Here is a 26,107-nt window from a genome sequence, read left to right as displayed (position 1 = left end):
TTCAGCGATTCACCCTCTAGTCTGTTAATGACAGAGCATGCAAGGCATTTTGGGAACTGGAGTACTAGCTAGAAGAGAGCTAAGGTTTCCACCTGTCCAGTTTGGACCCAGACAGCCCGGTTTTCGGGAGGGCTGTCCGGGTCAAAACTGCCTACCTGGAAGGATTCTTGAAAATTGATGCGGCGATTGGCCAATCGCCAAGCCATAGCTCCACCCCCGTGATGACAGTGACCCACCCCCATGTGATGTCATTTCCCTGCCCAGTGATATCATGCCCTGCCTCTCTGCCCAGAATGAATGTATATTTAAAGTATATATTTATATTATATTTGCTTTCATTCTACAAAGGTCCATATTTGGGTTCACAACTACAAATCTCAAAATTTTCTTCTATGCAGTTTAGTAGCCTAAATTGGTTAAGTTTCAAATATAACTAATTTGTCATATGGCATTAATGCATGACTTGGTAAGTATTTATAAAGAGCTTTGTTGCCTACTTTCAGAGGTAGTTCTACTAGCAGAATTGTTAAGTAAACTACTAACTCAGTGCTGTTCATTTTCAGTGGTACTGAGAGCAAGAATATTTCTGGCCTACATGGCGGAGGAAATAACTTAGGGTATAGGGAAGGCAGAAAATGGCATACAGAAAACATAGGCAGGCATACACAGCCAGCATAGGGCAGGCAAAGTATGGCACACAGGCAGTATAGGGCAGGCAAAGTATGGCACACAGCCAGCATAGGGCAGGCAAAGATGGCACACAGGCAGTATAGGGCAGGCAGAGTACAGCATACACATGATGCATACGGCTGGTAGACTATGGCATACACACAGGCAGGGTAGAGGGGGCAGGAAGAGTATGGCACAAACAAGCAGAGTATGGCACATATAGGCAGCACAAGGCAGGCAGAGTATGGCACACAGACAGCATAGGGCAGGCAGAGTATGGCATACACATGAAGCATACAGCAGGTAGACTATGGCACAAACAAGCAGTGTAGGGCAAGCAGAGTATGGCACATACAGGCAGCAAAGGGCAGGCAGAGTAGGCAGGGAAACCTATCATGACTAGACAAGTAATTGATCATGACCAGTCCAACAATTTGTACTGTGGGCCACCAGTTAGACAGTACTGCACTAGCTCTTAATAGACAGAGAGAGAAAAACTTTCATACATGTATGCTATGCACACTGTAATATGGTACATCTAGTGCTTAGTGCACAAGAGAGTGAAGGACTTTAGGTCACTAGATTGCAAAATTGCAAGGTTAAGGCTAGCATTCTATTCAGGTTTCGGCCAATTCCATTTTTTAAGATTTGGGATTTTGCCAAAATTGGATTTGGTGCAATCCTAAACACAGTGGGGGGCCCAGCTGGCCTTGCCCACTGCACAATTCAACTTCCACCCGCACACAGGGAGAAGTGTATGCATGTGTGGTGACAGTGTGATGGGGAAAGCAAACATGCAAAGACTATGCCCCAGGTTACAAGGATGAGTAAGCTGGCTGGGGGGGGGGGGGGTCAAGGGAATGGAATAGGGGTAGGCAGACTGAAGAGGTATGTGCCTAGAACCCCCTAGTGTTGCGCCCTAGGCATATGCCTTTTTTGCCTACCCCTAGTTCTGGCCCTACCTAAACACAATATTAAATCATCCACCAACATTGTAAGTCCAGTAACTCATGCTTATTGTCTTGTGATCAACCCCTTCCACCAACCACCCAAGTTCTTTTATTATCTGTATCTAACATGGCCTCCTATAACATACATTTAAGTATCAAATATCACACTTTTATAAAATATAGGTGCCGTGGGCCTCAAATGACATACACCATCAAATAAGTTACTTGATTGTAACAGATTTACCTTTCAGTTACAAGTCTTATTATTACACCAACATTTCAAACATAGGATGTTCCTAAATATAAGCTACAGAAGTTATGCCAGATGTCCAATTAACAGAAACACATCTGCACACATATTGGCAAATGTATTTAAATGCCATTACATGTTCTATTTGACATTTATCAATCAGAAACCAACAAAATTATGTATCAAAATAAAATGTTTCATTAAGTTCATTCAAATCATTTTACCTTAAATCAGGGGTCTCCAACCTTTCTTACTCGTGAGCCACAGTCATATGTAAAGAGCAACACAAGCATCATAAAAGTTCATGGAGGTGCCAAATAAGGGCTAAAATTGGCTATTAGGCAGCCTCTATGCACACTATCAGCTTACAGGAGGCTTTATTTGGTAGTACATCTTGTTTTTATTCAACCAAAACTTGCTTCCAAGTCAGAAATTCAAAAATAACTACCTGCTTTGGGGACACTAAGAGCAACATCCAAGGGGTTGGGGCACAACATGTTGCTCACAGCCACTGGTTGGGGATCACTGCCCTAAATAATCATCAACATTAATTTGTTTCCACTTCGCATTTCTTGAAGATTATCAAAGACAATGAATTTTTGTAGTAAATAGTTTTTTTTAATTACATTCTCGGAAAACAGACTTACAGATGACTTCATAAAGCTTGTGATGATTACTGCATTTGTCCACATTACAGTTGCCATCCATGAACAATATAACAGATTTTGAACAGTTCTTTATAGTTGTAAAATAAAAAAAACAAAATACTTAGGTATTTTTATTATGTGGACAAGGATTCATAAATTATGTACCAGATAACATAAATATGTATAAAGGTGCATTTATAACCTGTTGAAATTGAAACAAAAGAAAAAGCAAAATAAAGTTAACTTGACCCCTTTCAGTTTGCAGATCAGCAACATAAAGCAAGAAAATAAAGGATTGTGTCTCATCAGCAGGTTACAGTGAATTGCAAGCAGACTGAATGGCCAATTTTACTTTTCACTGAACGAAATTAATATCCACAAATGTTCTTGACGATTTTCCTAGTGCTTATTATTACTTGTATTTTTGGTGCATCATATTTTTGTATTTGCTAAACACAAGCCAGATGCAAGGGTATACTGTAAGAGGCACATTTATCAATGCTCAGGGTTCAGGTTCATGTTTAATAGGGCTAATGAGAGCTTTCCCATTATTTATTATTGATTTGTCTATCAATGGCATGAGATTCAAAATCTTGTGATGCCAAAATCCTGATGTTCAACACTTATAAAAAATGCTCTAGCTCAGACTGACTTGTTTCTTGAAAACTCAAATGTTACAATATATTCAAGTGTCAACCGGCCCCCTTAAATGGCAGGATAATACATAAAATGTTGTGATGAGGAAACTATTGCAACAAATATAATTTCTTGGATCAAACTCAATAAAGATTAACTTATTCCAGTACTTTTGAGAACCTAGCTACAGTCAGAGTCAATTAAATTCAAGACCAGTTCATCAATCGCCACAAGGGAGATTACTCAAGATTACAGGATATAATAAAACATGACAACATGATTTTTGATAAAATGTGCCCTTAAGTACTGGCAGTAGCAATGTAACAGAAAGACTTTGTTTTTCTGCTCATACTGTGCCATCTGAAACTTTAAGTATGTAGCACTTCACACTTCAAGTTAAGCACATGCAAAATTGGTACATAAAAGAGCACCCAATGGATGCAAGTAAAAGCACAAGTGAATATGAGCTCTTGGAGAGCTAAATACTGACTTGCATGGCTGTGAAACAAAAGCTCTTCACAACATAAAAGCTTCTGACTTTCAAAACATAAGAAAAACTAGATCCATGGCCTTCCTCTTAAATACAGTATGAAAGTGACACAACCTTTCCAGCCAAATATGCTTGCACAAGCCATATCCCAACCATTAGACAAGAGTGTTAATCACACAGAATTTTATGTAAACCTTAGTTGCAAGTCCAGGGGCAATGATGAAGGTTAAAAAAGGTGACAAGCACTATTTACTGTAATTGTACAATTTCCACCAATTTTTACCAAAACCCCTCACCCCCCTTTGTACCATTTCATTATCAGGGGATGGGCTAAATGGTGCAAATAGCTGCAATCGTTTTGTCTTGATAAAACCAGAAAATAGAAAAAAAGATCAAGGACAGAAAGAAGAGTGAATTCTTGCTTTTTTTTCCAAAAGTCTATGCTAATAATAACAGAAACTTCTAATTAAATACATAATGTATTGAAGCGTATAAAAATTTATAAATTATTTGGGATTCTTTCTTTAAATAATCCCTTTGATCTGCCCCTTGTTGCGCACATTCTTTTAGTGTTTTTTCTATGATAATGTAAGGCAGTATAGAACAACATGAATTCCAGTCATTCATAAATTATGGAAAAATAAGAAACCAGTTCTATCTGATATGCTATCAGTAACAGCATTTGAATTCATGTAGTGAGGTTTATCAACTATGTCGCTGCAAGCAGAATCATACAATGGTAGTGGCAACTGCCATTTATTTTAGTTAATAAATGGGCATTAATTAAAATTATATTGACAAAAACATAATTTGTGCAATGGCAAAATGTCCCAGCTGGTTATTATAGTCATTTACTGATAGCAACCAGAACTTCATGTTTACCTGTGCATTCAACAGTGTAAAATATGAAAAAAAAAAACAATGACATTATGCTTTACATCCGAGAACAGCAACTCCAGAACAAAGCCTTACAGTGTATAAAAATAGCTACGTAAAAAAATTTACATAAAAGGCAAAACAAATTTTCAGTGCAGACATTTACATAAAAATAACAAAACACAACATGGTAAGCTATCATCATGGCTGTTGGAACAGTTTTTGTTTATCCGGTACTGAGATATTATTCCTTATAATCCTGGGACAACTTGGTACAAATGTTAATACTTCAACCATGACTAGTTGCAGCTTCTCCTTTTATCTCCATAATTACAATCCGCATCCATTCTTTAGACAGGTGTTTACAGCATTCCTATGAATATAAATGATATCAGTTAATTTATGAACAATTAAAAAATGGGGTGACAATATAGTTTAATATAACCTTTCTGTACAGACCAACAACATATTACACAGTGCTTTACAAAGTTAGATCACATTAGTCTCTGCCCCTGCCCCCTTAAAGTCCTTAAGGATAATACTCTGGTCTGAATTGGATATAGAAAATCAAAAGCAGTACATTAAGACTGTGTGCAAAAACAGATATAGGACCATGTGGGTCGCACAAAAAAACTACTTTTTTGAAAGGGCAGTAGATATCTGGTTATTAAATGATGGGACAGAAATACATTTAGGTAAACAGCTAATACTGGGTTTCACAGACAGTATATACAAAGATAGAACTACAGCCATTAACAGTATCTAGTAGAATTAAGTCTAAAACAACTGGACTTTTCTGAGTTTTTCTTGAAAACGTTTCACCACTCATCCGAGTGGCTTCTTCAGTTCAAATGACTACCAGTCATTTGAACTGAAGAAGCCACTCGGATGAGTGGTGAAACGTTTTCAAGAAAAACTCAGAAAAGTCCAGTTGTTTTAGACTTAATTCTACTAGATACTGTATATCATGACCTGGATGAATGAGAATCTTCATAGACATACAGCCATTAACAATTAACAAATACTGTCTCTTACTTATCATAAAGGTAAGTATCTGGCATTTTGTGAAAGCTGCTACTTTACTTGCAGCAGTGACCACACCACTTTTGAACCTCTGTGACACTCTTCTCAGTGACATGAATGAAAATCAGTCTTTAAAGATTTTCATGCAAAATACAGGCAATTATTATTGTACAGGGCAGCCAACTGTCGTTGATGTCAATGGGAGGGTATCTGTAATGTACATTTTATCCAGTGGACTGCATGCCTAGGAAGTTTACCTTAAAGGACATGTAAACCCTACCTTTTCCTACAATATATATATATAAGTTGGCCACATCATCCCCACCCAAATGGCATCATTTGTACTGCATATATCCCCTTTGTTTGCAATCACATTTTCCTAAAACAAATGGCAGCTTTCACTTGGCAGACATTTCCCTTCTGACACATCATCAGTTACATTTTAATCTGTGCACCTATTCTGTTTGCAAATATAGCATAATACAGCATATATTTCATCACACATGCAGGCTCACACAGGCAGAACTTCCTTTTTATATAAATTTCTGCTTTGATTGAGAACTGTAATGGTTAAGCTGAGTTCAGGGGTTAGGAGAAAAAATATTAGCAGACACCCAGAAGAGAAGAAGAACTGAGCATGCCTAAGAGCCAAGAGCCAAAAGGGAAGGGGGCCAAGTAGGTAAGTGGAGGAGAAGAAATTAGTTGCCCGCGAACACGGAGATTTGTCGCGAGCGACTAATCTCCCTGTGTGCCAGAGCCCATACATGTCCTTTAAAAGACAGACACGTTTAATGTTTTGTAGATAGCGGTATTCTAATGCAATTTGCAAATAGGCTTGATAGGATCCCAGTAACCTTAGTAACCATGCAGAAATTTAAATCTCATAATGAAAGATCAAAATGATCTAAAAAAATGTACGTAATAAAACATGATAGTAGCAATTAAATTCTAGCCTGAAAATGAATCGCTAGGGTGATTGGTAGGGTCAGCAATACCTGGTAAAAGCTAAAAATATATATTTCAGGTTACAGGGAAGTAGAACAAAAAAAACCAGAAAATAACAGAAAAAAAACCCTTCACATTGTTTCAGAATATCAATGTCTGCATCATACTAAAAGTTAATTCTAAGATGAATTTCTTCTTCAAAACTGGTGTTTGCCCAAATCAAGGTAAAGTTCCTCTGTAAACTCTTGTTTAAAAAACTACTGTTTTTTTTGGCAAGTGAGTAAAGGCAGCAAGGGGTAAAAATTAGATCTAGGCACCCTAAATAAAAATTGGAAATTTGTGCTAAAACAGCTATAGTGTTATAGCTGCTGGAGCTAAATCATGTAGTTTTAGGGCGATGACACACAAGGAGATTAGTCTCCCCACAATTAATCTCTAGCGGTGGTGATCTCCTCAAATGCTTTCCTACCGGTGAGAATGTAAATGCTGGTAGGAAAACATATGTGTTGCTTTAGCTTTCTGAAGTCGCTTCAAGCTACTTTTGAAAGCCGAAGCAACACATATGTTTTTCTACCATCGATTTTCATTCTTGCCGGAAGGAAAGCATTCAAGGAGATAAGTCGCCACCACTAGAGGAGATTAATTGCGGGGCCACTAATCTCCTTGTGTGTCATCTTCCTTACAGAAAGCAGGAAAGGAACAGACAACTACAGGACAAAATCTGCAGTTTTACAAAATATTTCTCTAAAACTACAGTAAAAAAGGGGACAGGTAAAAGAAACCTGTTTTATTATTACAAATATTGTTCAAACACAAAGAGATCAAGTGCTCCATAAAGTGCTACATGACTTATATCCCGTTAAGTCACTTTGACCTGCATTTTCTTTTTATCTGCCCAGATACATTTGCTTGGCATTTTTTTAGGCAAAATCTTAAAGTACCTGTATTACAAATATTTTTTAAAAATTTTCATGAAAAAGAACTTCTTTCCACTACGATTATGTTTCAATGATCAAATCTTCTAGAGGTAGCAGTATTCTACATCAGAAGCTATCAACAAAAGTGAAGTTTTTCATTACTGTTCTGCAGTATTCTGCTTTTCGACAAAATAAAAATAAATCAAGGTGTTTAATAACACATCCAACATAAACAGTAAATTAAGGTTATAACCGTAATACAAAAGATTTTGTTTGCCACAATAATTTTGTTAAGAATATGTGATACATAAAAAGAATTGTCACAGGTCTATGACTTATGTCCCCCAAATGAATACATTGCTGCCTGTGTTAGACAGCATTGTATTCATGAAGGACAGATGGAGGACGTATGTTGGTAATCTCCTCTCCGGCTCCCTAACGTATTCATCATTCAGACATGCATGTTAGGGAGTGCTGGTGGATAAAAGTGCTCTTTGAATGAGCACTAAGTGGACCTTGGTGCTCTTGCACTTCTGTACAGGGTCAAAGTAATAACCCTACTGTTTATTAACTGAAATTTCAATCATTACTATTACTAATATACTTAAGTATGCAAAATATATTAGCTATAATGTACATATATATAAAAACATATTCAGAATAAATGAAAAAAGTATCCTGAAATTGAAAATGAGAAAATGAATTACAAGGAGTACAAACTATTTAATTTGATAAATCAAAAGATTTATACAATGCATTCCAACCTTTAATTCTTTGCAATTTATAGAATTCTTAGGCTTCTGACTTGTGGTTATTTTCTTCAAGCTTCTTGTTTTCTTCCGTGTTTCCAAGTTCTTTTCCTACATGTTTCGTTCCTGGGCTACAACACATTCGAATGTTAAAGGATTACTGGTTTATTAAGAAAGGATGTATTCATCTGTCTAAACAAATTATCGTATTGGATTGTAATTATTAATAACCTGTAGTTCTCCACAGCAAAGAATATTGAACTCAAGACACAAAACCAATTCTGCCAGTTAGAAAATGTTTTGAGAAATTTAATCTGCTCTGTGCCACATTTAAAAAAAATGATCCATTATATATAAATAAGAGGTGGGGTGGGGAGTGATCTCTTTATCCAGAACATAAGAAAACACATGCTTGTTTGTTTGCACATACTGTATGGAATTATAAAAAGTGACCTGCATTGTGTAAAACCCTGCTGAGAGTAAAACACTAAAACACACCTGCTTGGGTAAAAGGTAATGCCATGCCTGCGTTTGAGTGAACCCCCAGAGTAGCCAGTTTTGTTGTAGACTAAGCAACTCATATCATTACCCCATATATAATATATGCATCCCTTATATAATGGGGTTAGTAATAACCACACACTCCACTTTGACCACTGGAAAAGATATATATATATATATATATACCCAAGAATAAACACAACTGCAATTTCACCTTGCTAATGGCATTAGCCGATTCTAGCTTGTGAAATATCAGTTTTTGGAATCATAGGCAAAAAGGCATTAGCTTTAAATCCATGGATACTGTTGATACTGGCAAGATTCAGAGAAGTCTAGAGGATCCTATCTAGCTATCCTGCTGCAATGTGATTATTTTCATACCAAGAATACGAGAGCTGGGAGTGAATTGAGATTTAGTAGCAGGCAGTAGCTAAAAATATGACTCATGAGTGGCCTCAACTGAAAAATCATAATTAGTTCAATATATATTTCTGTCTGTATGACCAACACCTGAAAATAAAATATTTCTTGACAAGACTTATATTAGAAATGTTTTCATTTAAAAGGTGTATGGAAAGCCATAAATGATATGGGATTGCTGCTCTTTTACCACTTAATTATTACAGTCTTTGTTTTCTTAATCACTTTTTATTTTTCTGCCATGCAAAATAAGCTCTAACGCCCTATAGAACAATGCATTAGAAACCAGTATTTATGTGGAATAGTTAGGACTTTCCTCAGTTTGAAAATAACTTACACTGGTAAAAATTGCAATTTTGATTCAGAAATTCAAGCTAAAACGGCCCAAGTTTACATAGCAGATCAACGATAAGCAGTGAAAAATATAACGGTTTCAGTTCACAGTAAGATCTTACATAGGAAAATGCCATTCAGGAATCTCTACAAAACTATAGCATGGAAACCTCTCTCACAAAAAACAAGCAACATAAAGACAAAAAGAAAAAGGGGCTGAGTTTTGCTTATTTATCAAATGTAAGAACCACGAAAAAACCTCAGGTATATTTTTAATACTGAGTAATACACATTCTAAAACCCATTTCCGACATTATTCAGTAAAACCTTTTCATGTAGTAGAACTATGTGGTCATGTCATGTTTATGTATTTCTCTAAAAGTAGAAACACTAATGTAACAAACTTGAAAGATATATAAAAGGTCAAAACCTACCTGGATTTTCTAATGTATATACAGTAGGCTACTCCAGCGACAAGTGCAGCCAGGAGAAGGCCAACGACAATTCCCACAATGAGTTTTGCATGATCGCTACTGTCATCTATAAAAAAAAAGTTCCTGCAATATTAAGAACCACATCCTAGAAAGAATACACCTTTATAACATATATAAAGTTGAATAAGCATTTAATGCATGTTCTTCCAAACTGAAAGTCAGAAAGCAATGCTGTACCATCTTAACTAAACCAACTAAACCAATGGCTTTTCCATTAACAAATGAAGTACAAGGATGGCTTTAAAATGGCTTTAAAGCATCAGGTCATTCTTATGAAACTTAGACTGTAGGTTTCCTGTAGATTTAGTGATTTGTGTGCCTGACAACACTGCCACAATGATATATGCACATACCACAACAGAACAAATCATCCCGATGATTAATATATTTCTTTTACCTTCCCAAACACATTATTCTGACTTATAAAAACAACATGTGAATTAGAAAGACAAGGCTCTAGGAGTTAAAGTGCAACAGAAAGATATTTTTCAGAATCAAAAAGTTTGCCTAAACAACATCTTGTTATAATCAGACTGATAGAAAAATTAGTGGAAAATTACTAAGAAGGATATTATTTGGAAAGTTAGATATTCAGGGAAGAGAAAAAGTGCCTTACACTACAACTTACCACTGCTATCATTTTGCTCATCTCTCTCTGGGATGCTTACTGAAATAAAGAATTGAGAGGTTAAATTAAAAAAAACACATTTTGATGACGTATGAAAGTCACCTTCACCATCATAATGTGCTGTAATTTTTAGCAGTAAATTACTTATCCCTTGGTGCAAGTAAAACAATTGGTAATGTTTTACTTCTTTGAAGTAATAAGCATTTAATGGATAATCTCCTTTTTAGAATCCCTATTTAAATACACTGGCTAGGTTAATAACAAAAATAATTCTCATATGTAATAATATTGATCCTTTAAGGCAGGATACTTCTTTTTACAGTTGGAAATTTAGTTGCCTTGTAACTCTTTCTGCAGCAGTTTAACTCTCTTCTTATGCCATATACATAGCATAGACTTTAGGAAAGCTTAAAGAAATACTTTTTCTTTCGAAAAAAGAATTTAGATGACATACATGAAAACAATTACATGCACACATGTATGGAGACACACAAATTTCAGACACAACCGAGTAACACATCTTTAACAACTTGTATTTTATCTGTCTGTCTATCTCATTTCTGATATCACATAGAACCTTGAAATAAAAAACATAATCAAATAAGCCATAACATTTCTTAACAATTCAAGCTACTTTTCACTGTCCCCCTGTCCTCAATCTGTCTCTCTCTACATGCAGGCTTTAGTTAGCTCCTATACATTATTTAAGGTAACACGCAACACTGATGTTCTTGACCTAACCGTCCATCAAAATCTGACTCCAACAACGCCATGAGAAAGACAGTTTGCTGTGTTCAACCATGTTATAACTTAAGTCTAAACAAAGTCTTATTCAGTTTAGTATGCTCAGAAGAGCCTTAAAGGAAACAAATTCATGAATAATGTCATAATGTCCTATTACAAAAATTTGTATTTCCAAAAACCAATATCATTTTTAAGAAATTATGCCAAACAGTACCTAACCATTATGTGTAAAGCTAATGGAATGTGGAACAGTTTGTTTATTTGTATATTATAGTATATAAAAGCATTATATTATAGTATATAAAAGCATTATTGAGGTCACCTAGGAAACAATAGGAAATACACATAAATGCAATGATTTGCTGTTAAAGTAAACAAGACTGAGTCTTTTGCTCAGTTGCTCAACAAAGTAACACAAGTCACAGTTACAATACTATTCTGACAAAAGTTAAATCTTTTTAATTTGCTTACTTGCTGAAACATTTAGTGTTCGAACTTCTTTTCCCAGCTTGTTTTCAGCTACACAGATTACAGTAGTATTTTCTTCTGGTGAGATAATGATCTTGGCAGAATACCTTATATTACTTATCACTGTCTCGTCTGTCTGTTAAAAGAGCAAATGTATGTATGTATGTTAGGGACATTGGAAGAGAACCCTTTAAAATGAAGGTGGCTACACATGCAATGATTTTAGTGCTTTTTCACCACACACACACATGTATGCCTAAATTGTGTAAAAAAATCATCTGGACCTTGGTTTGATCTTATGATTACACAATCCTGTTTTAGAATTCTACAAATGTTCAGGTATACAAGTTTTAGGTTGTAATTCTTTAGTAATAGCACTGCCTCTTGATTAAAGTCTGCTTCTTCAGTAGGAATCAAGTTAAAGTGATACTGACATGTTTTAATTCATTGTCATCTGGAAAGATCCACCAACAGCTTTATTGCTTTTAATATAGCCCCCTAAGCACGCCCTAGGATGGAATTTGCGCTTGTACTCTCGAACCTACCAGAATATCCTACCACCTCCAGCCAGTGTGATCAGCAGATTCAGCACTCAAGAGTGTCAGAATGAGCAGGTAACACTAACCGAGGGGCTAGGTTAGGGGGCTATGCATTTTTTAAACAAAGCTGTAATCAGTAATACTGACACAGCTATACTCTTCCATTCTGTACACAAAAGACTTTAGATTAAGCTTTTACAGGTTGGGATGCCTTATAATGCTTTAACATGCTGTGCTTCATGACACATCTTCCTTGTTCAGAAACAACATATGTTTTTGTTTTTAGCAGTATTTTATCCATTTTTCTGCACTCGCGCGACTTTTTTGACGCTTGTGTGACTTTTTCGTATTTTTAGCGCAAAAAAAATCGGATCGGTTTTGCCGCTGTTTACAATCGTTCAGTACGACAATCCAAATTTTTCCCATTCGGGATTCGAACTCATGTTTTGATAAATCTGCACCACAGTATTTACACCACAGTCTAAAAGCATATAAGGCATATAAGGCAAAGTCAAATACAGATAACGTACTTTGTTTAAGTGGACTAAATTTCCTGTGCTTGAGCAGGACACTTCTGGTTTTGGAAAGCCTTCAACTTCGTAACTAATTGTTTTAGTCTTCCCATCAGAGGACGGAGTTTTAGAAAGTTTTAGTCTTGGTTTTCCTATAAAACATATTATTAATAATAATTATTAATAAATAATGTGAATAAATAACAATTTCCCCAGAATTCTAATTAATTGTGCTTGTGTGGAGAACTGTGACTGCCGCATTTGATGCATCAAACCAAATGTGTGTGTGATGCATGTTGCTGCTAACATTTTCAATAGAACTGTGACACTTTCAGCACTCAATGTTGAAATGATGCATACTTGGGATTTCATGTAAATCTGCTGGGCCCATTGACACAAACCTCTGTGATAACCCTGTAATTACTGCCACATTCATGGGGGTGGTGGCTCCTGAGTACTTGCACATGATTCAGCAAAAGAGGAAGGACAGATGAAATGGTGCTTAGTGCAATGGTGCAGAACTGCAAGGAAAATGTTTGGATGCAACTACATTGGCATCAATATGTAAAAAAAAAAATCACATCTATTTTAGTGAGCCCTTTAGTGTTCTTTTTACCAATATAAAGGTATAGAATTGCAACACTTTGATACACTATGCATTGTTTATTACAATCTTTTTATAAAACATTGTGCAACAAAAGCACACTACGGGCCAATTTATCAAAATTTGAAAATAAGAAAAAACACAGATACAACACCCCCAACACTTCTCGTGTTTTTTTCCCTTGAAATAATCAAAGTTTATTTAAGAAAAAACTTGAACCGAATAGCTAAAGTTTCCATTTTTACGGAAAATAGTTGTGGACCAGCAAGAATTGCTCCAATTATTTTCAATGAGGCTGAAAAACTCAAATAAATTGCTTGAGACTATTCCTACTGACTTCTATAGGACATTGCCAGCTTTTACTTGCCAAGTTTTTTCTGAGGACTATTCAAAGTTTCAAAAAATACTTGCGCGAGTATTCACATTTGGGTTATTTTGCTGTGTTTTATCTCAAATTGAAAAAAGGGACATTTCATTTTTGATAAATAACCCCCTAGGTGTTTTGCCTGAAGAAGTATTACAGAGCGATAGATCCCTTTGGCAAAGAGCATACAGTTTTATGTTAGCAGGAAACCTTATCAGTGTATTTGGCCAATTTTTTAAATTCTTTCAATATCTGTAGACTTTAGGCCCCTTAAGTTGTCAAGCTGAAAAAGCTGACCTGCCATACAAGAACAGATAAGCATTGATGATGCGGATTTATATGTGTGACAAAAATTTAGTTTGATAGGCGGAAAAAACACCTGTGTTTAGGTCACAAATCATGAAATAAAATAATGACATGGTTTATAGAATGGACAATATTTTGCCCACCTTCTACAGTAAGCTTTAATGTTTTCCGACTTTTTAGACCTTCTTCTTCCAGGTTAGCCAAGCATTCATAAACACCTGAATCACGATACTGTAAGTTCTTAAAAGGAAGTGCTGTCAATATTTTACTGTCCTGTTAAGAAAAAAGTAAAATGCTCTTGTAACACAAGTGTGATTGTAAACGTAATGCTTTAATACACACACAAACAATACACTGGGATTACTCAAGTCAAACAGTTTCTTTTGGCTAATGAAAAGCCATGTAACTTGAATATGATTCTGCAATGAGTACATTTTAAAAAAATGAAAATGTATTTTTTAAAAGATCAACAACTTAAGAATATCACTACTTGCAATGCAAAGTTAGAATCTGTATAATGAAGTAGTAGTGACAATTTACTGACAATAATGGGAAGAGATTTACATTTTTAAGAGCATAATTAACAGACATATTAAACATGGCAAAAGCTTCATCACATACAAATAATTCTAATTTAGGAGACAACTTACTTTCATAAACATGACTGATACATTTTTACTTGCAAATGGAACACACAACACAGAAAAGGTATCTCCAATCTGTTTAGTAACCTCTCCACTTGGTGTTAAAGCCAGGTCTAGATCTGGAAGACAAAAATACATACAGAGAAATATATCAGGTGCCCCCCACTGTCCCTGTATGTCAGAAACACAATGATACATATGCAAGGAAAAGTAGCATATCATCAAGAATCTATAAAGATATGCAACTTAAAACAATTTAGTTGTGATTAATGTACTGAAAACAAGATCTTCTATATTTCTGTATACTTTGGCGAAATATGCAGAAAGCAAGCAACAAGTAAAAGTTCTGTACTAATGTCTATATGGGCTTAATATGACCAGCTCATTGCAAAAGAAAGTAGTCATTGTTATAATGTTAGCTCCACCAAGCATGCATCTTTATGCGTGTGTATCTCAGATAGCAATCCTTAGATGTATAGGGCTGCTGTACTGCTGTGTTAAGCCCTGCAAACCCAGTTGAGGCACTTGAGCAGTAGGGTGACAGAAATGTAGGTTGTTGTATTCATAAGCTAGGAGAGAACTTTAAGGTACACCAGTCAATCAAATGTTTAGTGGTGGTATTGTTCTTTTTTACAAGATTATTAGGTTTTCTTTTAAACAGAGCTATTTGCATTTCATTAGGTGTTCTTTTTAAACAAAGCTAAATGCATACTTAATGTATGGCTGTAGATTCTGTGATCTAGATTTTTTCTACTAATTTATATCATTAAATCAAGAGAATTGTTTTCCCTTTTATTGCTGAATAACTTAAAATCAAATGTACTTACAATGAACGGTAACTGTGGTTGATGCCATCATGTTTTTATCTGATAGAGAACATTTATAATCCCCAGTTGCATTTCTTTTTATGTCGGTTATGTGGTAGGCACTTGAGCTTACAATACCTTCTTCCTGACCCTTTAGTGTGCAAAATAGATAATTAAATAAATAAAAATCCAACAAGTTCTTATTTTGAAATAAGTATAAAACACTTGTTTTAAATTTAGTGTATGACGCAAAGATTTTTAACATTTAAAAACCCTTATACCACATATAAAAGAAGAATGTGATTTCTGTGGCATAGAAACATCTATTTATAAACAGGAAACGTAAAATGAATGTCATTTATTTATAAAATATACATTCCATTCATGTTATCTTTTGGTATTCTCAGCATTCCTTTCACAGCTTATTTGGTGATGCAGAAAAAACAGTGTTGGACAGTAGGCATTCACACAAGTTATTCTATAACTGAATTAACACTGCTCCTCAGTTCAAAGTACATAATGCAACAAAGCTTTACAAACTTACTGGAAGGTAATACAGAAATTCTTGTGGAGGTGGATTACCATTTCCTCTACACTGGAGAGTGATGTTATCACCTTCCTTTATGTACTTTTTTGATGGCTGTATCTGAATTGTTACCTTTTCAGTTGGGTCTATAGAAAGAATAGACATGTTAAAACAATTGTGTCGGAGTACACCATAATTATGTAATTACTTTTCAATTCAAACGTGTGAATTATACACAGCAGAACAAATTTATCCCGGTCAACTAATTGCAACGTGTGCCATCACTCAAAAATTTCTCTTCTGGTTTTCTTTGCTCTGTTTTGGCTAAGATATCTTATCTTTTCATCACTAAATCAGTAACAGACCTGGCATCAGACTATAAACACAGCACAGGCTCATAAAAGCTTGCTCTGGCCCCGAGTTTAAGAATCCCATGAATGTCATGAAGCATTGCAGATCTTTTTCACAAGAGGTGAAAAATAAGTGAGGGCCAGAAAATTCATAGAATACATGCAAGCACAATATAACGAATATAAGTAAATCATTTTCAGGCAAGTTTTCAGTTTTTTTAAAAAAAAAATTTCCAAGTTGAAAAAAGGGAAAGGGAAAATTGCATTGTAAAACTTACAATAAATATCAAAGCTAGCAGTGTCAGATACGGCCGATACTTGTCCATTTGGCATAAAGAAGGTTACGGTGCAGCTGAAAATAGCTCTTATATCTTCCTTTGTTGCCATATAGTGAAGTGATGACTGCATGCTATAAAGACCGCTAGAAGAATTGTTTTCTTTGTTCCAATCTATAATCACAGCTAAAAAAAAAACAAAAACAAAAAACCTCAATGTACACAAACAAAAAATACACAGAAAATCAAGAACAGTTGGTTTAGCTCTATGCTACTGCACCCTTTCACTAACTTTATGCTGTAAAAGTGTAGTTAGTGAACAGTGTTTCTCCTACTTATGCTGCTTTCAGATTTATGGATTCTCTGACCCCAGTAACCATATTAAATATACACAGGCAAAAAAATAAAATACATGAGACAAATTACAAATTTGCCTTACTTATATTTGCAAGACCTGAGCACACACATCAGTAAATAAAGGATAAACTGTCTAGGGGTTGTTTGAGGGGGTGGCTTGTCTGATGAAGCACACGGCACTGGTGGTAGGTTGCTTGGATATGGATATCTTGGATGAAGTGTGGGTATAGCCTTGGTTGAATACAGTGACAATGGTAAGATATAATAATGATATGTGGGATATAGATAGTTTGCATTGCTGTGGCAGGAAATATTTTCTGTTGATGGGACAAACAGTGCTTTAACAAAGAGATAAAGCACTGCTCAGGGAAAGGGAGGATTAAAGAGAGAATACACATTAAACAGATGGCACTGGTTGTTGCCAGGAATAAAAAGGAGAAGCATGCATGGTGAAACACAGGTAGAGAATTAACCAGTTAGGTTTAGAAGGGATGCACTTAAAAAAGAGGTTTGGGATGACTCAAAAAAGAAAAAGATGAATTGCTGGGTTACACTATCAGCGAGAATGCCAAGCAAAAGAGTAAAAATGGGGGAATCCCTACATCCATACTGTAACATACAATTACATATATCTTCACTTGCCCAAAGTTCCAGCTTTACCTTACTGTTCACCTCAAATGTAACTAAATATAAGGTAAATAGTGATTTTCTACCAGAATTTGTTTTTATTTTATATGCTTTTTTATTAAAACTACTATGGTAATTTTTTTTTTTATATAGATTATCCTTTTATTGTTTTAAACAACATACATAAAAACAAAAACAACAAGAAAAAAACAAAAAGCAGAGAAAAAGAAATAAAAATAGGGAGGGAGGTTATATATAACTGGTTACAGTATTGCGGTAACATATTAAACATGTTTCAGTTCTGTTATGGCAAAAGTAATATAATAAAATAGGTTCGGTTGGTATGACAAAGATCTCAATTGTACAGCGCCGATCCATTCAATTATATTATACTAGGTCTTGCATGTAGTGCGGACGTTTTTAAGTAAGTGACTGTTGCGTGAAGGGTCTAGTTAGGAAATTAAGGTCATCTGTATGTGCAGACTGGGGTGTTGCATTTTATGTCAAGGAGCCTTGTCCACCTAGGCCTGCCTCCCACCATGGGCTCCAAATTTTCTCAAATTTCTTTTTGGAACCTCTGGCTAGCAAAGTAAGTTTAATGAGGGGCAAAACTTGATTTACCAGGGTAATCCAGTTTTGAACTGTAGGAGGTTCAGGTCCCATCCAAGCCATTGCAATCATTTTCCTTGCGTAGTATAGGAGTGTTCTATATCTGGTTCTAGCGTGGTTGTTAGTTATTCATTAATCCAGGATTCCCAGTATACACACCTGGGGTGTCAGAATTTTGGGGAATTCTAGTTTGTCTGCTAGGACACATATAACCTCAGACCAAAATTTGGCTACATGGGGCACGACCAGGCCATGTGTAAGAAATTTGCCTCCTCCATTCCACATCTATGGCATTGTGCATCGGGGTTGCGTCCCATGGAGCTCAGTCGTATAGGCGTGAGATAAAATTGGTGCAGCCATTTAAATTGGACAAGTTTATCTCTTACTGAAAATAAGTAATAATACCCTCTATCTGTTGCTTCTTCCTAGTCTTCCTTTGTAAGATCTGGGACATTGGACAACCATTTACGGTGTGCTGTTTTGAATGGGGATGGAGTTGTTTGTAGTACAGTTTTATACAGTGTCGAAGTAGGTTTGGTTAAAGTGGGGGACCAGAGTGCAGTTTCAAACTGTGGTTGGGAGGTTTGTATGTCAACTCCACCAAACTGTGCTTGAAATACCTGCCTAAATTGGAAGTATCGGAATTGGGAGAGAGTGGGTTCTGCAAGTTTCTCTTTAAAGAACTCATATGTTCCCAGTGTAGAGCCATCAAGTGTGTCCTGCAGACACCTGATCTGTTTGCGTGGCCAGTACAAGAAATCAGGGAACTTATAGAAGTGGGGGAGTCAAGAGTTTGCCCATAATGGTATATTGGGTGTTAAAGTTGGGGGGTGTTGTGGATACATCTTGAGTGCTAGGTTCCAGACTGTCCTCGGAGTTGCCATTACCGCTGGAAGGTTTTTTGGTCTGTGGTTGCTCTATATGGGAGATGTCTAACGCCCTCCACTGACCCTACTGTTACTGCTTGCAGAGTCATATTTGGGTTGTATGGGTCGGGGTCAAACCACCATTTAATATAGTGCAACTGACTAGCTAGGTAGTAAAGGTATAAGTCTGGTAATCCCAGTCCCCCTTCTTTGGTGGGGGGGGGGGTTAGTTTCTTCCAAGCAATTCTAGGGGTTTTGCCTCCCCATATAAAATGTATTAGGGTCTGGTTAACGGCTTTTAAAAAGCTTTTGAGGATGTGAATAGGAGAATTGTGGAATGTATATAGAAAGCGTGGCCGGTAAATCATCTTAAAAATGTTAACTTTCCCCCAAAGTGTTAGGGGAAGTTTGGACCACATGGGTAGGATATTATTTAGGGAGGATATGACTGGATCAAGGTTTCTTGTCATATAGGTGTTTAGGTCTGGGTGGATTTGGATTCCCAAGTACTTAAATTAATCTACTGTCATTAGGGGGATGTCTTGTGGTAGAGCAGGGAGGGGGGTCGGGTCTACACGCATGAAGGCAGATCTATCCCAATTAACTTGCAATCCAGAGAGTTTCCCAAAATGTGTTATCATATTGTCCAGTGTAGTTAATGAGGGGCCTGACTACTATGGTAATTTAATCAATACTTTAAAAAGTAGGAAGTGTTTTGTAAAACACTATTTATTGGAGTGAAAAGCCAAAGGCTGGTCAGCTGTGTATGATTAATTGGTAGTTTAAAAACCTAGGTGAGTCAGTTTTACTTTAAGAGATAGATGTGCTAAGAACACACAGAAAAAATTTGAATTATTGTGCTCTGCTAAAATCCTTTAATCGTGCAAGACAACATGGGCCTCACTTACAGATACCCTGGACGTAAGCGCTACAGCACTAAAGGAGGCAACATCAAGCATATCAGTGCTAATTTAGTGATACATCTCTGTCTAGGTTATAGGTCAAAAGTGCCAGCGGCCACAAGACAGCCCTGTTTTTACCACCTGGCAAGAGTGGGGAAAAATGCAGGGTAAGGTGCAAAAGCAGGGTACAAACACATAGGGGCGATTCACTAAAGAAAAACAAGTGCTATTTATAGCATGCGTTAAAAATATTATCACTTCTTATTTTTTTAGAGTTAACGATCGATTCACTAAAAGGGCACTTGTGATAATTAACAAGTGATGTTCTTTTTAAGCGATATTTGAAACCATGCGATATATTTATGTGTTATTTCGTAGCACGCGATATTAGCGCATGCTATTATGCACATAGCAGTTACTTTCTGAAAACTACTGTTCTGAAAAATATAATTTCCCTGAAAACACAAGCAAGCATCACTCCAGGAAGATCACATACTTGAAAAAATCTGACTGCAAACTCCATTTTGTCACCACAGACAATTACCAGATGCAATTTTGTTCAGTAACGCCTACTTCTGGGAGGTGTTAAGTTTCACAGTAATTATCGCCACATTTAACGCGTTTAATGCTTCATATGTGTTTGTGAATCATGCGTTAGTATTATTTCTATGCGAATATTTTCTATTGCAACCAAGGCAATAAAAATAACGCTTTGTGATAATGCGTTTTTTTGCATATGCGATATGAGTGTTAACGCGCAATTACTTTGAATCGGTACTTATTTATCTCACGCTTGTTAACGACCTTTAGTGAATCGGCCCCATAGAGGCTTATTTATCAAAATTCAAAACTGTAAATTAACTTCTATGTAAACTTGCAAGTTTTTAGATGCTGAGGTTTTACATTTGAGTTTTTTGTGCATTCAAATATTTTTGTGCTTAATAAATGAACATACAAGTTTTGAAACCATCATTCAAATTCAAGTTTTTTGCAACAAAAAAATTGCAGCAAAAATTCTAATTCAAACATTGATAAATCAAGCCTATAATGTGGTTTGCACCCAGTTTTGTAATTTACACTCTGCCCTGCACTTTATAAAAGAGGCCTCAGAGGTTTGTTAAAATAATATTGATTGCTTTATTTGGCCTGTAATGCTGCTGGCTGGAAAAAAAGCTACATTTTCTTAAAGACAGATGTTGTTGGGAAAATTACTCTTTGGGGACCTGCTGCAAACACTCTGGAAGATCATCTGAACATATAATGTAAGGATTAACAAAAGCAATAAAAACCTAACAAATTAATTTGCTCTCTAATTTCATGTACAGGTTAGTGATGTGCAGAAAAGAAAGCAAGGTAAGTAAAGAAAACTAAATATTTTAAGTTGAAATTCAAACAAATGTAACAATAAATCATTCTATGAAATGTATATAAATAAAAAATCTATGCCTGTCACAATATTCTGTACTTCAAATAGGTAATTTCCACTAGTCAAACAACACTTTAATGTATAATATAATACATGATACAATATAATAATATATACCTCCATCAATTGGCAAAAGAATTTTGCCATTTCTGTACCACGTTATATTTCCATCTGGGTAGCTATCTTTGGCAACACAGACTCCAACCTGCAAATCAATAAATAAATGAGTATAGCAATTACCATATATATACTATACCATAAATATAATCTGACAGTAAAACAATTACCCTATTTATCTTTCCTGTCTCCATGATTTTTGGCTGCTCTAGAATTTCAGGTTTCGATGCAGGCTCTGCAATAAAGAATAAAAAATAATTAACATTTCATTCTTAGTTGTTATATTTCACTGTTTTTTCTGCTACAGGAAAACTGGACAGAGAAGGCTCTGTCGTCAGTTGCAAAAACTGTGGATAGAAGAACAAGAGCACGCCCCTTAGTGTTCTTCCTGGGGTCTGGCTGTATTCTACAACTTGTGCCCAGTTTTTGAAGATCTGGATTTATAATTATAGCCGCAGGTCTCTGGGCTCAAAAAAGGGGGCAAAGACCTGCAGCAATTCAACTAGAGTGGAAGGCAGAGAACAACTTCATAAATGACCACTTACATCAGCCTATAAAATACTAATAGTTTTCACAAAGACACATACCAACTAATGTTTTTTCACACATCAAAGAAACAAAACCTAAAACTGTGCTTTCTACTTCCCGCTCTTTTTAAATGGCCTTTAGTGCAGGTTTGCCTAAAGAACAGAATGGTGGATATAAAGCCTTAATATCAATCAGGATAAGAACTAAAGTAAAAGTTAGTTTGTTGTTCTATAGACTCTAAAACACATTATAAAGTAACTAATATAATTTCATGAACCTGGTAATGAGCTAAGAGGAACCTTAAAAATGTTGTTAGGGGCTCCAACACAACAAATAGTCGAACATCCTCTGCTTATGTGAGACAACATCTTTACTCCAGCTTTGGTCTATTTCTTACTTCTCTCTTAATCTATTAACCTTTTCTTTGTCTATCATGCTCACTGTTTTCTTTTGCAGAAGATTAGTCTAGATAACAAGAGGACCCACATCACTTGTGTAGGATTCAAACTTGGACTCTCTGCACAAGAAGAGCATTTTTCCAGTTAAAGAAAAAAGTAAACTATGCATTGTTGCTTAAAGTTACCAGGATGGCTTTTTGCCATGCTTAGTAAAGTGCCACCCAAGGAAAGTTTCTCGATTTACCTCCACGGCCCTTGTCCTTATGAAAAGTGATGATTCAGAACAGGATGTTCCTTCTTTTAATTAGGTTGGATACTGATAAAATACTTTGCAAAAATAACCATATATGCATTTACAGGGTTTACAATAGGTCAGTGCGGCCTGCAGCCCCCCTCTGTGTGGCCCCCCACCTGTCTGGCTGCTTTGATGCTTTGTGTAAGCTTTAAATGGTATCAGTACTGTGATTAACTGGCCCCCTGCATGGTTGATGCCCCACATTCAGGCTATAATTCCCCTGCATTATACTACCACCATTAATAAAGGTATGGTCATGTGATAACAGGGGTGTGGTTTCAAGTGGGTGTGGTTTAAAAAGGGGAGTGGTAAAAACTGGCTTCCATTATCGGCCTTCCACCATATAGGCCAGAAAAATTCCGGCCCTCGGTACCACACAAGTTGGACAGCCCTGCAAAAGGTTATACTTACTGAACACTCTGACTACCGCTGGGTCTTCAAAAACATTGTCTGCTGTTACACGCATGCACACAAATCTTCTCTCATCATTTATTACTGCATTTGCGATAAATAATGTATAGTTTTCTGACACTTCCACACGATTTTTGTATTCTAGAGCATCACCATAGGTTGTTTTGTTTTTCACTGCAGACCGGGAAGCTAAAAATTGTGAAGTTCCATCATGTGCATCCTAGAAAAGTGATTCAGTAAAATTTTTAACATGTCAACACATGGATTACTGAACAAAAATGACTAATCATACACTGATAGATTGTTAGATACAAAAGCATAGATAACTGATTTAGAACCAGACACACACAGTAGGGACTCTTCCAACATAGTAATTTATCTGTAATAGTGAAAAAGGAAACAACAGCACTATACTTGTGATTTATTCCTCACTTTTGGAAGGTGTGAAATTGAAAACTTTGGTTACATTGCAAAATTAAAACATTCCCTGATTGTTTTTCAACAAAACTGATTTATGGTAGCTCAGTTAAAATCAAGTACAAGATGCTATCTTATTACAGAAAAAACATTTATGGCTTACACTTTTATTGCTAGGGACTAGGGACAAAATGTAATATGTATTTGAAAAAAAAAGTTAGGAGTTATGAAAACACAAATGAGTGGAGGCAAAAAGCTATTATATTGAATAGTATCTCAAAAAGATTGTGTATAGTTTATTACACAAATAGATTAAGGATCATCTGCTTGGGACCTTGGATTGAAGTCTATGTATAGAGAACCATATAGTGATGGAATAAACATGCTGCTAAACAGCCACATCAGTATCAAGCAGTAAAAAAGCGTCAGGAAAAAAATAAGGAGTTGTGTGTGTGTATGTGTATATATATATTTAATTACAAAACAGTTACTGATAATGCATGTTTTGTACATAAGCCCAGCTAAATGAGCTTATATAAAAAAGGTGGTAGAATAGTGCAACCTACTCAATTATTACAGGAAAAACGGGAATATCCCCATTAGGTCCTAAATTGTAAATTATGTTTACCTACCCCATCTCCACCACTTCCAGAACATTACAAAACCTCTAAAGAGGCATGCTTTTAGTAGGTCAAAGGTCTGGAAAGGTATGACAAAATAATAATTCTTCTCCATAAAAAAAAGGAGTTCAAATATACAGGTTGTGGCACCATTTTCCCTGTATCAATTAAGCATATTTTGATTCAATTTCTTATAATTAAGTGGGCATACAACATAGCAAATGCTTGCATGGATACCTATCAGGGTATGAATAAAAGCTGCCTTCACCATCAGCAAAGAGGCAGTCATATGAAAGTTTCCATCATTGGTAGCTTGCCTCCTGGGGGACTCTGTTTACCATTCTCTAGTATCTAGGTTCTGCTTTGAATTTATGCTTTAAGGGGTGTAACATGTGTAACAGTAGCTGGTGGCCCCCAAAAAATTGCCTCTGATGTCGCTAATATCTTATCTGTAAAGCAATATACATAATCCATATTACTCCCCCGGCATATTATTCAGGCGCTACCATGGAAAATTGCCCCAAGACATTATCAAGGATATGATCTGTGCCTGTCAAAGTATGCTATCCATGCAGTGGCTGCTGACTCACTGCACTTTTAAAAGTTTGCATATGTAGTGCACTGTTTTAACAGTGGGCATATTTTAATTCTGCATTAAATGACTAGTAGCAGAGGTTGAATTTAGTTATTTCTATTGATGTCCTATTTAACATGTACATAACAGATATTATATGTCCTAATAAGGTTTTGAAAATTGAAATAAAATGTAAAAAAAATATACAATATGCAATGCATTCAAGCATACTTACATATTTCCAGCTTGCAAACAGTAGATCATCGATTGTTTCATGACCACATGGTATAATAATCGTTTCTCCATAAACTGCATTGACTGTATGTAGCCCAAAGCCTAAAATTAAGAAGGGGTTTGGTATTTAAGTTTTTGTTTGTGGGTTATCTAGATGCCTATTTTTTAATTTCCAGTTGCTACAATACAATCCACTTTCATAAAGATGTACCCATGTGGAAATTTATATTTTGGGAAAACTGTAATTTTAGCAACGAAATCAACCCTAATTGCATCTATGCACAATATACAGCCCTCCCACTGCTCCAACATATACATATCCAATAGAAGTGGAATTTTTAGCATATATCTCCATGAAATATTTCTGTTAGCACACAATAATCCAGTGAGCATAGTTAAAGCAGACACTAACCCAAATGGCACATATTACCAGTAACACTGTAGTAATAAGATGCTACCAAAAAGCCGGGCAGCCCATAAGCACTGCGCCCAACACTTGGGGGCTGATTTACTTACCCACGAACGGGTCGAATGGAGTCCGATTGCGTTTTTTTCGTAATGATCGGTATTTTGCGTTTTTTTCGTATGTTTTGCGATTTTTTCGGATTCTATACGAATTTTTCGTTACCAATACAATTTTTGCGTAAAAATGCGAGTTTTCCTATCCATTACGAAAGTTGCGTAAAAAGTTGCGCATTTTTCGTAGCGTTAAAACTTACGCGAAAAGTTGCGCATTTTTCGTAGCGTTAAGTTTTAACGCTACGAAAAATGCGCAACTTTTCGCGTAAGTTTTAACGCTACGAAAAATGCGCAACTTTTTACGCAACTTTCGTAATGGATACGAAAAACTCGCGTTTTTACGCAAAAATCGTATTGGTAACGAAAAATTCGTACAGAATCCGAAAAAATCGCAAAATATACGAAAAAGTCGCAAAATGTTCGTTTTCAAGTCGGAACTTTTCCAATTCGGGTCGGATTCGTGGGTTAGTAAATCAGCCCCCTAGGAGCAGATTTATCAAAATATGAGTTTAGAGCTTAATACATAAAAACTCACTCATGT

General features: G+C 35.9%; 1 protein-coding gene across 2 annotated transcripts in view; it reads right to left on the bottom strand.

Annotated features, from left to right (window-relative positions):
• Positions 1–2,465: 2,465 nt before the first annotated feature.
• alcam (activated leukocyte cell adhesion molecule) overlaps positions 2,466–26,107 on the bottom strand; it is a 43,141-nt gene continuing 19,499 nt past the window's right edge. The window contains exons 2-16 of one of the 2 annotated variants that reach the window (XM_012957314.3): positions 25,049–25,149; positions 23,203–23,422; positions 21,741–21,805; positions 21,571–21,658; positions 16,670–16,852; positions 16,060–16,187; positions 15,537–15,666; positions 14,716–14,828; positions 14,209–14,338; positions 12,810–12,943; positions 11,744–11,876; positions 10,529–10,567; positions 9,841–9,946; positions 8,168–8,283; positions 2,466–4,891 (exon numbers count right to left, since the gene is read on the bottom strand). In XM_012957314.3, coding sequence (XP_012812768.1) covers positions 8,196–8,283; positions 9,841–9,946; positions 10,529–10,567; positions 11,744–11,876; positions 12,810–12,943; positions 14,209–14,338; positions 14,716–14,828; positions 15,537–15,666; positions 16,060–16,187; positions 16,670–16,852; positions 21,571–21,658; positions 21,741–21,805; positions 23,203–23,422; positions 25,049–25,149 — 1,658 coding nt within the window. In that variant the 3' untranslated portion in view covers positions 2,466–4,891; positions 8,168–8,195. 2 annotated transcript variants of the gene reach the window in all.

The sequence above is a fragment of the Xenopus tropicalis genome, chromosome 2 (genome assembly GCF_000004195.4).
Source record: "Xenopus tropicalis strain Nigerian chromosome 2, UCB_Xtro_10.0, whole genome shotgun sequence".
Classification (NCBI taxonomy): Eukaryota; Metazoa; Chordata; class Amphibia; order Anura; family Pipidae; genus Xenopus; species Xenopus tropicalis.
The sequence above is the reverse complement of the archived record's forward strand: the minus strand, read 5'-3'. Positions and strand labels throughout refer to the sequence as shown.